This window comes from Columba livia, chromosome 3 (genome assembly GCF_036013475.1).
Source record: "Columba livia isolate bColLiv1 breed racing homer chromosome 3, bColLiv1.pat.W.v2, whole genome shotgun sequence".
Lineage (NCBI taxonomy): Eukaryota > Metazoa > Chordata > Aves > Columbiformes > Columbidae > Columba > Columba livia.
The window spans coordinates 35,102,900-35,118,088 of NC_088604.1; the positions used below are offsets into that span (position 1 = coordinate 35,102,900).

Below are 15,189 nucleotides of genomic sequence, written 5' to 3' on the forward strand. Positions count from 1 at the left end.
TGGACTAGATGAGCTTTGGAGGTCCTTCCAACCCAAACTATTCTATGATTCTATTATTATCTCGGTTTTGTGATCTGCATTTTGTACTCAAGAACGGCACCTGGGCAGCTCACACCTCCCTGTGGGAATCGGGAATAACTCCTGCAGCCGTGCCAGCGCCCCGGCCGGCGAGGAACCGACTGCGACCGCCCGTGACTGACTAGCTCTCGGGTAGGAGCCTCCCCTCACCGCGCCCCTCAGGGACGGGAGGCGGGCCGGCCCGCCGGGAAAACACCGCCACGGTCGCTGAGGGAAGCCGTTCCCGCGCTCCCATCACTCCAGATGACAGCGAGAACCCCCCGCTTCCGACAGAGCGGCGCAGCCGCCCTCTGCTCCCAGCTGCGCTCCGGGGCAGCGCGGCCGGGCGGGAGCGGCTGTGACCGTTGGTTGCTCCGCCCGCGCTGAAGCAGCGGCGCCGCGGGCGTTGGGGGTCCCTACGAGGCGGTGAAGGGGCGGGGCAAGGCACTGCTACTGCCGAAACCACTCCTCCCCAATCGGTAGGCGGGCTCTCCTGTTTTTCCCTCCTCTGACCAATCAACGTTCGCTTCCTTCCTTACCCCGTGAGCTGTTGTAGCCAATGGGAAGTGGGTTCTTTGGGCGTCAGTCATATTCAAACCTAGAGCGGCGCGGGCACCGTTGTCCGGTTGGAGCCTCCGTTCCAGCCCCGCAGCAGCAGGAGGGGGCAGCGAAGGTGAGTGCGGCCGGGCCGGGGGACAGCGGGGTGCCCGGCACAGGGGGTGGTGCTGTGTGGCGGCGGAACCCGCGGGGCTTCCTACCGCCGGCCCCGCCCTCCGCGGCCGGGGTCAGCGCTGCCCCGCGCCTCGGCGTAGGCCTGCGGGAGGCGGCGGTGCCTGGGGCGTTCTCACGGGTTCCCCCGTCCCGGCGCGGTGGGCTAGGGGAGCGCTCGGCGGCGGACGGGGCCTGGGGCTCCGGTGGCCTGCTGCCCATGCAGGTGAGGAAACCTGATGGCTCTGTCCTCTCTCTCGTCACCTTTTCTCACCGCCTTCCTCTTCTGTGGCTTTGTTTTTTAACATGACTTTGATGAGGGATTCCGAGAGTGGGGCTGTTTTTTTTTTTGTTTTGTTTTGTTTTGTTTGTCTTCAGTTAGGCTGAGGAGTAACGCTTCTAGAACTAGACATAAAGCAGAAATGTGCTTGGTATGATTTCGTGGAAATTGTTTGGGAAACGGGAAAATGTATGCGGGAAAGGAGAGGGAGAAGGAGAGAAAGATGTTGGAATGTGTACCCCAGCTCTGGCTGGCCCAGGTGATGAAGCAATAGTTATTCCTGAAATGATACCCTAAATTAAAGCTACTCTCAGTGGTGTCCTTTGTTACTGCTTGGCTATATCCTTAATTAAGTCTGCAGCACTCAAAGTTGTGTGTCAGTGGTTTTGTGTGCTGCTCTGTTCTCTGCGGCCTCTGGGTAACTTTCACATGCGGTGTAACCTCCAGTTTGTTTATCCTGCAGTAGCTCACTGCTCCTCTGCTGTTGAGCCTTTCTCTGATTGGCTCCATCTTTGAGTCTTTTTTTGTAGCTACTACTAGAGCTTCTATTTTTCCTATTTATATTCGTAGTTAATGTTGCTCTTTAAAATGGTTGGTTGCTTTGCTTTTTTGTTAGGTGATTTTGTTTCCCTTAAAAGAAAAATCCTGGGTTTTTTTTTTGGATAGCTAATTAATAATCTTTTAACTAGTCTTGTAATCAGGGTGTCATGTGGAACATGAGCTGAAGTTGGAGAGTATTTGAAGGGCTTTGCCACTTGTTTGAATTCAGATTTTGGTGACTGCTTATGGAACAATTTAGCCTGATGCTTCCTGGTACCAGCATTTTTAACATCTGTGTGGAGCAAGCAAAAGTTGCAGGATTTCCCTCACGTTCGTACCATTGCAATTTGCTTTTCAGACTTTAACCCAAAAGCTTGTATCATTTAGCAAGCAGATCTGCTTTCTGCTTTCCCATGGGTTTTGAAAAAACTCATGGGACGTGGTTTAGTGGTAGACTTGGCAGCGTCAGGTTTACTGTTGGACTTGATCTTAAAGGTCTCTTTTAACCTAAATGATTCTATGAAAGCTGGTATCTATTTCTTCAAAGGAGTAAGAAAGACTAGATTCTGCTGTAATATATGTAGAACAATAACTGATAACTGGATGAATGATAGATAATGCCGTGTGTTTCTGAAGATAGTTATGTGTGACATGTTTTTGTTCTTGTCTACCTTGAACCAAGGTGGCAAGGTCTTGAAGGTAGGAACTTCTGAACACTTAAATGTCTGTGTAATGCATCCCAACATTTAGGAAGGGTCTTTAGTAGTACTGCAATGTCTTTTGGCAATGTTGATGTAACTGCACTTGGAGATAGTTCTAATTCCTGTAACTGACAGCATTTGGTGTGCTATGTGCATGCATGTGCCTCTTTGCTCAAATAGTGCAACTATTAAATAATTATCACAGTATCACAGAATGTTTGGGATTGGAAGGGACCTCAGAAGATCATCTAGTCCAATCCCCCTGCCAGAGCAGGAATGCTTAGATGAGGTCACACAGGAACGTGTCCAGGCGGGTTTTGAATGTCTCCAGAAAAGGAGACTCCACAACCTCCCTGGGCAGCCTGTTCCAGTGCTCCGTCACCCTCACTGAGAAGAAGTTTTTTCTCAAAACGAAGCGGAACCTCTTGTGTTCCAGCTTGATCCCATTACCCCTTGTCCTGTCATTGTTTGCCACTGAAAAGAGCCTGGCTCCATCCTCATGGCACTCACCCTTTATATATTTATAGACATTAATAAGGTCCCCCCTTAGCCTCCTTTCTCCAAACTAAAGAGATCCAGCTCCTTCAGCCTTTCTTCATAAGGGAGATGCTCCACTCCCTTAATCATCTTTGTTGCCCTACACTGGACCCTCTCCAGCAGTTCCCTGTCCTTCTTGAACTGAGGGGCCCAGAACTGGACACAATACTCCAGATGTGGTCTCACCAGGGCAGAGTAGAGGGGAAGGAGAACCTCTCTCGATCTACTAACCACCCCCCTTGTAATACACCCCAGGATGCCATTGGCCTTCCTGGCCACAAGGGCACAGTGCTGGCTCATGGTCATCCTGCTGTCCACCAGGATCCCCAGCTCCCTTTCCCCTACACTGCTTTCTAATAGGTCATTCCCCAGCCTGTACTGGAACCTGGGGTTGTTCCTACCCAGATGCAGGACTCTACACTTTCCCTTGTTAAATTTAATCAGGTTATTCCCCACCCAACTCTCCAGCCTGTCCAGATCCTGCTGGATGGCAGCACAGCCTTCTGGTGTGTCAGCCACTCCTCCCAGCTTGGTGCCATCAGCAAACTTGCTGATAGTACACTCTATTCCCTCATCCAAATCACTGATGACTATATTGAATAATACTGACCCCTGAGGCACTCCACTAGATACTGGCCTCCAACTAGACTCTGCACCATTGACTACCACTCTTCTGGCTTCTCTCTTTAAGCCAGTTTGCAACCCACCTCACTACTCTATTGTCCAGACCACATCTCGTCAATTTAGTAACTAGGATGCTATGGGAGACTGTGTCAAACACTTTGCTAAGTCAACGTAGACCACATTCACTGCTCTGCCATCATCCATCTTGTTACATTCTCATAAAAGGCTATGAGGTTGGTCAAGCATGACTTACCCTTGGTAAAGCCATGCTGACTGCCCCTAAATTAACTGGATACATCAGTAGCATAGTGCAAATACTGTAAAAGATGAAGGCTACATTTAAGTTTCCCCTCTTGTTTGTGTGTGGTCTTTCTGCATAGGAAAGGAAGGCACCAGAAAACATACACATGGATAAAGTTTCTGATTTAGGGGTGGTGTTTTTACATCTTTTACACAGTGTAGAGGACTTAACTGAAACTTCTTAAATGTGTAGCCTTCTGACACTAGTAGACACTTTTAATCAGACCATAAGAAGATGGCTAAACAAATATTTAATGTAACAGTTTGTAGCCAAAATGGTCTGGGGGTATAAGGAAAGTATAAGTAATAGGATAACAAATATATTTTACTACGCTTGTCCATTCACTTGGAGGAATAATGCCAGGCAAGCTCTTGGGCACTTGCCTGAATTTTTTCACTGTTCTCTACACCTCCTTAGATAAACAGATGCAATATTTCAGTAGATTCCAGGGTAATAAGAGAATATACCTTTTTGTTCAGTAATTAAAAAGTATTTTCATACTTTCTCAAAAGTTTGAGGAAAAACTGCATTTGTCACCATTCAGAAACTGAACAGATACGTGATTTGCTGTGTTACACTGTTTGTCTTTGGTATCAATAAACGTTGTTGGGTATATTGCACCTGAAATCCTGTGGATAACCGGTACTGCCACTTCATCCATTTACAATATATACTGCTTTTTTTAGTCCCTTGGCTCCTGATGTAGTGGGTCTGTCTGAGGGGTTGAAGTTACCTCATTTATGCTTTTTTTTTAAAGGTTGTTCTCCATCTTCCTGATCTCTGCATACACATTCTCCCTGTTCTTTGCTTCCCTGTCTCTAACCTCACCTCCTGAATGGCTTTTCTAGATCTTAAATGTGCTGCCATGTAGTTGTTGTGGTTAGAAGCTCTGCTTCTATTAAATGCATGTAGAACAGCATGTTCCTATTTTAGGTCTTTGCTGTCTTGTTAGAATTTGAATGGATTTCGCACAGATAAATTTATGGCAAATGCTAACCGTACAATAGATAAAGCTAAAATGAGAGTCTGAATGCTTGCTTACGGTTGAACTTTGACAGGAATAGAAAGATTAGTTGCAAATGCTGACAATATGCAGATGATTATGCCGTGAGTGTATTTTGTATCTGTAAATGTCATAACAAGCTTACACATTTGGACGTGCTCAATCTCAGTAATAAAACAGTACAAAAAAGTTAAAAGACTAACTTGGACTAGTTTTATTGATTTAATGAAACTTTATTTCTGGAATGTCAGGAAGGTGAAGCAAGGTTACAGGGTATGCTGATATTCATTTACTTTTCAATGTCTAACCATTCCATTTTTGATACACAGGAACTTCCTCAGGATGCAGAGCTACATTTCTCGCCTTTCCTGTTTACTAGGGATCATCTGAGATAGTCTGACCCTCATCCACATTATCTTTTGACAAGGAAAGGTTTTCTCTATATAGTACTCGTTGAACCTTGGACAGTTAAGCAGCACACCAGCAATGTAAGTTTGACATGTATTGATGGGAGTTAAGATCAAATTTATGCATAAAATGATTTATTTTTTTTTTTTGGTCCACTACATTTGGCAAGCTATCACTATAAAAAGAAAAATTAAGCTTTTACATTGGTGAGGAAAATAAAAATATTGTGGGTTTGTGTGGTTTTTTTTTTTTTATTTTTTATTTTAATCTACCAGGGAATTTGTAGCAATTACAGTTGTAATGAGAGAGTATGGTATTACTAAGCCTCAGGTAAAATTTGCTTGATCTTCTTGGTACTTCAGGTTTTGGAGAAGCTGACCTCCTCCATACTCTGAGGAAATGAGTACAGTTCTAGGACAGATCTTTAAGGATGTTCTCACCCATAAAGAGGAGACTTGGAGTATTGAGTTCCTGTAGCCCCCCTACTGTATTTATCAAGGCAAAGCTGTAATAGGTACCAAAATCTTCCCTGGGAAGAAGTAAACGTGTTTTGTTCCCCTGTGGAGTAAACAGGTATCATCTTTAGAATGTCATGTGAACAGTCTTTGCTACTGTAATCACCTGTGTTTCACCAAAGCGATCTCTGAAAGATGGGACAGTTTACAGAGGCAGTCTCAGAACAGACTAAGATTTTTTTTTTTTTCCCCTATGCACTTTAGGCTCAATCAGATCTTAAAGGAAGTTCCAAATGAGCACTAAAATTAGAATTTATTCAATGTAAATTTTTTTTAACAAAAATTGGAGAATTCTTTTTTCTTGTCTCAGCTCAGTTAAACAAAAGTTGTTTTTCAGATAGCACTGATGTAGCATGCTGCCTGTAGCTTTCATAGTTTTTTTCTTCTGTATTGTTCTTGCTTACAGCTGTATTTGGGGGGATGCTTCCTTCTAATTTTATTAGACCACTGAAAATATTCCATTTTGTAAATGAAAGAAGGAACCATTTTCAGAGCTTATGAACTCATGTGTTGAACATTTCACCTGACTCCAAGAGTTGTTAAATTGATGTTAAGATCTTTTGATACTGGTAATGTATGTGGTGCTTTTGCCAGACTAAATCTTGGAGTTTAGAGGAAAAAACAAAACAAAACAAAAAAAACCACAACCCACCCGTGTGTTTTGAACCTACTAAATAATGCTTCTGTATAGACAAGAGCAGACTTAATATTCTTGGTGGGGCATTTGTAATACAGCAGAAGAATATTAAATATGCCTACTTCTGCTGTATAAGCAGGTTCTGTAAGCACAGAAGTCTTTCTGGTTTATGGTCTCTGGTTAGAGAAAGCTGATTGTAATATGGTAATTTGTTACACATCACTTACTGGTTAAACTGTATTCAGTGGTTTGTCTTTATTTGTGTAATCTCTTCTAATGAATCCTTTTAGAAAGACATCTAGGCAGTAAAATTTTGCAACAGCAAAGCTTAATGAGAACCAGGACAAGAAACTATTTCAAAGTGTTTGATTTAGAATCTCAGTAGTATAAATAAGTGCATAATACTTAAGTGCTGCTTTAGGGAAGAATAATGTTAAAATTAAGGTATAAATAATAAACTGATATTTTTCAGAGCATATCTCACTGTCTAACTATAAGTATGTTAAATTAAAAATACCATGCCTATTACAGAGAGGAAATAATGCTAAAAGATGGGTTGTAAGTATCTGTTATGTCTTGAAACTTACTATTTCTACTCTAAGTTATACCAGTGATGGAAAAAATTATATTGTTAAAACTTCAAGTGTATAGTATGAAGCTTTCTTTCCCTCTGAAAAATGTTTACGTTTAGAGGAGGTGTGCATGTGGGGTGACACATCTAACATAGTCTAACCCAGCCTTACAGGTGTCATCAAATGAAAGTCTCTCCTTGCCTTTCCTTTCTCTTGTCCATATGGTGATGCAGTTGAGAGAGCAGGAAAAGCATTAAGCAAAAGAGATAAAAGTTCTTGCCCTTTCATGTATTTTTCTGCTGGGGTTTGTCCCTGAGGCAGGTCACCCTGAAGTCTGACAAATGCTTGTTTCATTGCTGTTTATTCAAGAGAAGTGTTAGGAGTGTTTGGCCAGGAGAAGTATCTTAAGCACCTATTCCTGTTCATCTAAGCTGGCTTCTGCCAAGAAGTTTACTTGCATAACTACATTGACAAAGGCTTCATAAAATATTTGTTACATAATGTGGTTGAATCTCAAACTGCAAAATATACGAGAGGGTTTCCCATAGTAATTGCAATTAAGGTGAGCAGTAAGAGGGTTCTTGAGTACCTTCACTGGTTTTTAACCTTGTGTTTGCAGATGGAGGAGGAGGATCTAAGTGAAAGAGGGTTGCCACAAATTGCTTCAATCATGAATAAAGTTAGAGACTTGAAAAACAAATACAGGAATGAAGACAATATCACAGATGAACTTAACTGTACTAAATTTTCAGCTGATACAACAGGTATGTGGCTTTGTTCATCTCTTGTCACTTATGCAACTGATCTTAACTTAGACTAAGAGTGAAAGAAACATTAGCTGAAAGAATTTCTTCAGTATTAGTGATCACAAAATACGTTTTGCATTTCCTTGTATCTTTAGCTAACTGCATTGTTCTAATCTGGTGTAAAAAAAATATAAAAAAAAAAAATCAATCCAAATGACCAGTCCTTTTACATGAAAGCTTATGAAAAGTGCTTTCTTCTGTTCAAGTTTGCTGCAGTTTTAATGGATCTCCCTTCTTATTTTTCTGTCAGATAACTCTGGAACTGTTAATCAAATAATGATGACAACAAATAATCCAGAAGATTGGCTGTGTTTTCTACTTAGACTAGAGAAAAAGGGTATTCCTCAGACAGATGTTGGTCTACTGAACAGACTCATTGGTCGTTATAGTCAGGCAGTGACTGCATTGCCTGCAGAAAAGCATAGTCAAAATGAGAGCTATGCTCGCATCCTTGTGAGATTTGCTGAGTTGAAAGCGTAAGTATACATTTTCAATTTTCAGGATAAGAACTCATTCAGAATTATGAATTTGAATGATGATAAATAAGTTTGTTTTCATTAGTCATTTCTGCAACAAATTATCATTTTGAGTGGGGATGTTTTCATATTGGTTCCTTGAAACTCCGAGCAGCTTTGGCTAGTCATCTGTTGTCTGCACAGTACTTGCAATTTTTTGTATATGCTAAACAACATGATTGTTCAGAGTTATTTCATTTAGAGATGTTAACACACTTTTTTCCTGTGTTTCCTTGTTTCCTGTGTGTAAGGCACATGAGGAAATAGCATGAGACTTTTTTTTTTTTTACTTCAGCTCAGAAGAAGCTGCATAGGTGAAATCCGTTACAACTTTGGGTAACTATAATCTGTGTATTAAACTGTGTATTGTAAATTAGGGTTAGCTTCCTGTGGAGTTCTGTAACTGATTTGGCTGTGAGGTAGACATCTAATCAAACCATGGTGGTCTATCCTTGTCTAGTCTGCTTTCTTCCTTAGCGGGAAAGATGCATCCCAGCTACATTAAATAGCTACCTTATGGTAGGAAGGATGTCTCAGAACATCACTCTAGACTTTCATACTTACAAAATTAGTTTTGTGGTCATTTATTGGTTTACTCAATCCAAATTTTACCAGTGTGCTTGTCCAGATGTTTCCAGACATAATTTGGGAGAGGGTTATAATTTGATTTTTCATAAGTAGTTCTTTTGTCACTTGAAATGCTGTGACATCAAATATTTTGATGAAGAGCTGCAATTTAACACTGCAGCAATCCTTAACGGTTAGTTGAGCAGGTGATCTTCAGTGAATATAGCTAGTATTTTTCTGTTTCTTGTATGTCCTCCCATTTGGATTTTTGGCAGGTGGCTTGGTCTTACAGTCTGATATGGTCTGCTTCTTTGTTTGTACTGTCATTTGCATGGATTTTGCTGCATCAGTGTTTACTAAAAACCACACAATGGAAGCCATCTGTTTAATGTGGAGAAACATGCAGGAGTGAATAATGACCTGCTGTGAATCTTTAGTATCTTGAAGAGGTAAGGTATTTTTGTGAAAGTGGAGTAAAGCATATCTTCCAGAAAGATCTCCTGTGTTTAAAGACACTGGGAGATGGCATCTGTTGCCTCTGTTCAAAGCTTAGTTGCTTTTCTTCAGAACAGCAATTGTCTAACACATGATTCCAGCTCATCCTTTTTGGAATTTCTTTTCCAAAATCATGATTAGATGCTATTATCAATCTCATTGTGTGCAGTAGGAATTGAAGTTCTGAAAGATTATTTCCTACCTCCCAAATAACTTTAAAACTCTTGGATATCTTTCCACTTGATCTTTAGAACACAGTTTAAAGGTGACTACTAGAACTGTGTTCAGTATTCTGTGTGTTGTATTACAGAGAGCAAAATCTAGGGCACTGTCAGTAGTCTGTAATGCTAGAATGCAAGAATATTTTTAGTGGTTTTAGTTGAGGTGTCCCTCTGAAATGTCTTGAGTTGCTTCACTGCTATAGCCTTTAGGAACATTCTTGGGAGAGTAGTTTATCTTGTTTCACTATTAAAATGTACTCTCTATACCTGTAATGTCTTCTGTTCCTGGTAGTCAGCATTACTGTAGAATATACCTAGCTCACCAGGTAGTTCAGATCTTGGTTGTTTTCTACTTCATCAGTCATATGTATCCTGATTTGTTAATGAAAATTATTTTTTACTTTTTAGAAATGTACAAAATCTGACACAGCATCAATCCCAATGGAACTTTGCTATAAGTATCTCCCTAAATGGTAGTCCACCATTTGAAAATTACCCTCAAGAGATTAGCCAGTTCTTAATAATTTAAGCTAATGCTTTCTCGTTCAGAGTGGCATATAATACAAAGTCAATTATTTATGAAACTATAATACATTTATGAACTATATATGTAATCACACCAGAACATGAAATTGCTTTGACTTACCAGATGTAAAAAACCAACAACTGTGTTGCTTGTCTGTAGTTTTTGAACATGAATGTTAATCAGTGAGTGGTTATTTGGATTTTCTTGGTGTTTGATATTTCCCTGGTGTTTCATGCTCACCTTCTCTGTTTCTGGCTGTCATTTTGTCTAGTACTATGTTTTGTCTCTGCTCATTTTTTTTCTTCTGGTAAATAAATCCTGTCATCTCATGACTTCCTTGAGTGTTTCTGATGTATTTTTTTCAGCTATTGCAAGTAAAAGTAGCGCTTGGATGCGTAGGTGCTCTTATACTGCCTTTGGTGGGAGCAGAAAGGTGCTCTTCATTAGAGTTCTGCTTGTTCTCCCAAACGTTCCATCTAACAGAAGTAAGCCAGAGCATCACAAACTTGAGAAGCAGTGACAACAGCAAACTGTTTGATTATAGCGACTCTTGGTACCAACAGTTTTCTTCTGGTCAAAGCTGGGTTATTCCAGTCTTGGCATTGGTCCTGACTTTTCCTGATATCTTCTCTAGCTGCAGCCTGACTATACCAAAACCTTTTGACTTATCGATGATACTGAGGGTGTTTGAAGATCCATTGAATGTGCTGTGAAACAGGCAAAGGTGAACAACCAGCTGCACCCATGATTACCTGTATGGCACATAAACCATGCCAGGCCTGCTTTCATGTAACACTTCTGGCTGTAGCACAGTGCCACCAAGTGTGCGGCACTTGATGCCTGTAGCGAACAGTGGGTCTTGTTCTGCATATTGCTGTCCAAGTTGTTGCCGCTTTCTGTGGGAACCTAAATTGTAACACTCTTTGTTAAAGTGCCTGTTACTGCTTAATTTGTGTTAGTCTGACTCTGCCTGCAGATGGGTTATTCTGTGCCTGTCCTATTGCTTTAGATGACCAGAGATGAGTTTATTAAACTTACTGGAGTTCAGTAACATGCCTAAGCAATGATAGAGACTTTTTTCATTCTTAATTCCACAGAATTCTACTATAAATATGTTCTCGTTAGTTTTCTGTGTTTTTCTGTACTTCTTTTTTAAGCCATTATCGTAAAAGTTTTACCATTCCTGCTTCTAAGTATTACTTCTGCTTACCTATTGAATAAGGATGTAATTTTGCAAGAAATTCCTTATTTCTTGGTTGTGGATTGTGCTAATAAAAGCATTAATAGAATTTTGGGGGGTTGCACTAAATGACCTTTAAAGGTCTCTTCCAACCCAAACTATTCTATGAACTTTTTTTCTTTTTTAATGCTAGAAAAGGGGAGGGAGTTCATTGAAACATAATGTTAATTTATTTCATAGTAATATAGATTTGTGCCTTTTTCTAACTTAACAGGTATTTACTTAAGCTGTTAGATTCTCCAGAATATTTAAATTTTGGTGTACTGTGTGCAAGCATCTATGTCACCTAGTTTGGCAACCTGTGGCTGAATGTAAAACTAGGATTAAAATTTAGTCAAAGTAAAGGAACTATTAAATGTGAACTGTTTTGTTTAGACTTTGTGGCATAATCGGTACGTTTTTGAAGTATACTATGTTTGCTATTGCTGCTATCTGTGTGTCTGCAGAAAAATGACTTAAATCCACCTTGTGCTACAAAATTTAATTGATAAGGCTCTGTTGGCTAGGAGTATGGGGAAAACAGAAAGAATTCCATACATCTTGTAAGGAGTTGATTTTTCCCATAATACTCTTGATAGAGGTAGCTGTTGGGTAAATGCTCTTGTTGTGTTTTAGTTTTCTATAGTTATGGTTTTATAGATGTACCAGCAGAAGCAACTTCCTTCAGTGACCTACATCTCTGCTAAGGGAATCTTGACAATTTGAGTGCAGTTGCAAAAGTTCTTCAATAAAAGAGCTCATAACCTCTAGCAAAATTTTGGAGTTCAATAGTGCTTTAACGTAATGGATTGGAAACATTGTGACCATATTGCTACTGATATATATAACTAATAGTGTATACAATATTTCTTTTGACTCGATTAATATGATACATTTTTCCACACTTGGAGTTTCTAAAGCAATTTCCCTGTCCCCTTGCCTTGCAACCACCTTAGTATAGGAGTGGTTACAGCTATAAGAATGGATATTTTTCTCTGGATGGTGTCAGCATGTAGCCTGGAAGGTGTTATTTGGGTGTTCTGAGGGGAAAATATGTATGTATTTTGAAGAATAATATGAGCAGGGACAAAGAAAGAGTCCTCAGTCGTTGTCTTCAGGTTTGAACACATTCTGGTTCTTGGAAAGTGCCAGCTTGATATCTTTCAATAATTACCTTTTTAAGATTCTCTGGTTATTTGTGCTTCATTAATGGTTCTAAGGCAGAGGAAAAACTTTGCTGGTGGATTGCTTTTCAAGAATTGTCTGAAGCACATGGAACTTGATCCTTGTTAGTCAGGCTTTTTGCTTTGTACAACTATTGTTATACTGTTTTTACAGTCTTCAAGATCCAGAGGAGGCACGGGACCAATTTCATCTGGCCAGACTGAACTGCAAGAAATTTGCTTTTGTGCATGTGGCTTTTGCACAGTTCGAGCTCTCACAAGGTGCGTTGAAAAACGTGGTGTTGCTGTCTGTTATTCTAGATTTTGTTGTTTTAAACTTCTTCTGTTTTTAAACTTCTTCGTAATTTGCAAGGAAACTTGGTAGGTTTTTAATCAGAAAAAGAAAAATCTGGGTTTGCTGTTTCTTTTTGGATTGAAATTTATCAAAAGCATGTTCCTTTTTAAAATATGTGTACAGTTAATATTTTTTTCTTTTTTCAAAATAACTTTCAAACAAGATGAAAATTGGCACTGATTTTTGTTAAGCTTAGATCTTGGTGTCAGATAAGGCTCTTGCTGTGTTGAAAAATTATGCTCAAATTTGGGTGGTAATTTCCCTTTAGATATTTTCAGCTTGCTTGTGGGAGAAATTCTATCTCCTTCTGAAAAGCAACTGTAGATTCTTTGTGTTTTTTCATTAAACCAAAATACACTGTAAATGGGCAATTTGGTCCAATTAAGTTTTCCCTCTTGCTGCTCAGGTTCTTAAGTAGCTAGCAATTGCATTTTCATTGATTCTTTTGTTTCCTGTTCCACCGTATTCCCGAGTATTCATGTGGAGAAGGATGGTATTTTCTGTTGCTTCATAATGACCATGGGCTAACTTTGACAGTATCACCGATGCCATGTTTCAGTCACCTGTGGTGAGGGGGAAGGAGTTCTGTCATTATTCGAAACAGAATGGTAATTTTTGTCATATGGTACCAACTGAGGTGTTTTAGATAAGCCATTCTGATAAGAGTGTTAATGTCTTTTAAAAAAATCTGGTCCCTGTTTTTAAGAGATGCTTGAACTCTGTCCCTGATAGGGATAGTTGCACTGAAAGCAAACTCTCTGAATTAATTTATCCTGTTGTGTGGTGTACTGGATCTGGCTTGGGTTTTACATTTGCATAGCTGAAGTGTTGTTTTGTGGCATTTTTTTGTTTTTGGGTTGTGGGGGTTTTTTTGTGTGTTGTGTTTTTTTTTCCTTATTGAACTCTTTATCTACAAGTTTTTTTCTAGCTTTTGCTCTTCCATTTCTCCTTCTAGACTATTGTAGACTCTATAAATTATGCTGTAATATATCCAGAACAAGAGGTCCTCAATACTTGGTTCTGTAATCTATCTAGAACAGTAGGTCCCGCAATACTTTGGGCCAGTAGTCCACACAGTTGACCTTGGCTTATGTGGCTTCTTTCCTGTTGCGGATAGGGGAGGTGGCCCTGGTACTTGGCAGCAGAGCTGTGCTACCTACCCATAGCCTTGTATTTTTGGGTGTCTTTTTTTACTCTTCTTTCCATGAATGACTTGAGCAGTGATTTATGTCATTCTGTTTATCTCCTCCCTTTAACAGCTTGTTCCATCTGGAAGGACAAGCACATAATGTCAAAACTGTTTTCTTTGAAAGAAGAAGCCTTGGCAGATAAATTTTGAGGTGTTTGTTTGTTTTCCTTCATTATTTTCTGTTTAGTATCATGCAAGCTGTTGCATACTGCCTGGTATGAGAAATTCTCCCCCAAATTAACTACAATAATTGAGTTAAACTGTTCATTCTATACTCTGGATTCTGAATTTGTCTTACCTAGGTATTCTTCTTTATGCTTACTTTTGCTATTCGTAGGCAAAACCACTGCCTGTGGGGAAAAAAAGACGTTCATTGCATGAATTCCTTGTTTTTACTGTATTTTAAGATACAGTTTAGATGTCCCATGATGTACAGCCATTTTATTACAATCAATAAGTAAATACTTTTTTCTCAGATTTTCCAGTTTTTCTTAAGTAATCGGTTTAGTTGTAATAAAATGAATTTGTTACAGGAAAGGCTGTGGAAGTCTCCCTCAGAAATACATGACATGTAAAGTAACTAGTAGAGAAAGGGTGGGGAGGACAAAAATGTGCATATCTGGCAGGTCTTGTTCTAACAGAAACTTTCTGTGTTGAACTTATAAACAGCAGTAAAAAATAGCTAATAATTTGTCTAGTGAGCACTGTATGCTTATTAAAAAAATAACAAAACAGTGATGCTGTGATAATAAAGATATTGTGAAACAAGTGTAATAAACAAAACCTATTGTGTAACTTAAGTAAAATGTAGAAATGTTACTAGTGGTTACCAATGACTAGATTTGTCCTTCTGTCAAAATCACTTGTGAATTTAATTACCTCATAGCTATGGAATATGTTAGTGCAATTGTTTCTTTTACTTTGACAGCAAATAGCCAACCTGAAATAAACACCTAATGCCAAAGAAATCAGACATTCATGATTTGTTTTATCTCCAGTGTATCAGTTATCCTTGAGCTGGTCTGTTTGACGTTTGGTAATGCATATGGTGCTATGGTGTCTCTTCTGGGTGATGTAAAGGGGATTAATGTAACATGTGAGTTTTATATCGTTACTTGGAGTGCTGTTCCTTTTTTGCTGAGTGTGTCCAGTTTAGGGCAGAGGGAAAGGAGGAGTTTTGTGATTTGTTACCTTCTCACCCCAGTAATTTCAGCAATGCTTTGGCGCATCTGCCAGTTGCTTCTGGATTA

At 39.7% G+C, this 15,189-nt stretch overlaps 1 protein-coding gene across 2 annotated transcripts in view; it reads left to right on the forward strand.

Annotated features, from left to right (window-relative positions):
* The first annotated feature begins 552 nt into the window (after nt 1–552).
* The window catches only part of TTK (TTK protein kinase), a 33,119-nt gene continuing 18,482 nt past the window's right edge, over nt 553–15,189 (forward strand). Inside the window, exons 1-5 of one of the 2 annotated variants that reach the window (XM_065056389.1) lie at nt 553–730; nt 5,081–5,239; nt 7,503–7,647; nt 7,940–8,165; nt 12,571–12,677. In XM_065056389.1, the coding sequence (XP_064912461.1) occupies nt 7,503–7,647; nt 7,940–8,165; nt 12,571–12,677 (478 nt within the window). In that variant the 5' untranslated portion in view covers nt 553–730; nt 5,081–5,239. Of the gene's footprint in view, nt 731–852; nt 992–5,080; nt 5,240–7,502; nt 7,648–7,939; nt 8,166–12,570; nt 12,678–15,189 lie in introns of those variants that run through there. The other variant, XM_065056390.1, reaches the window with a different exon arrangement.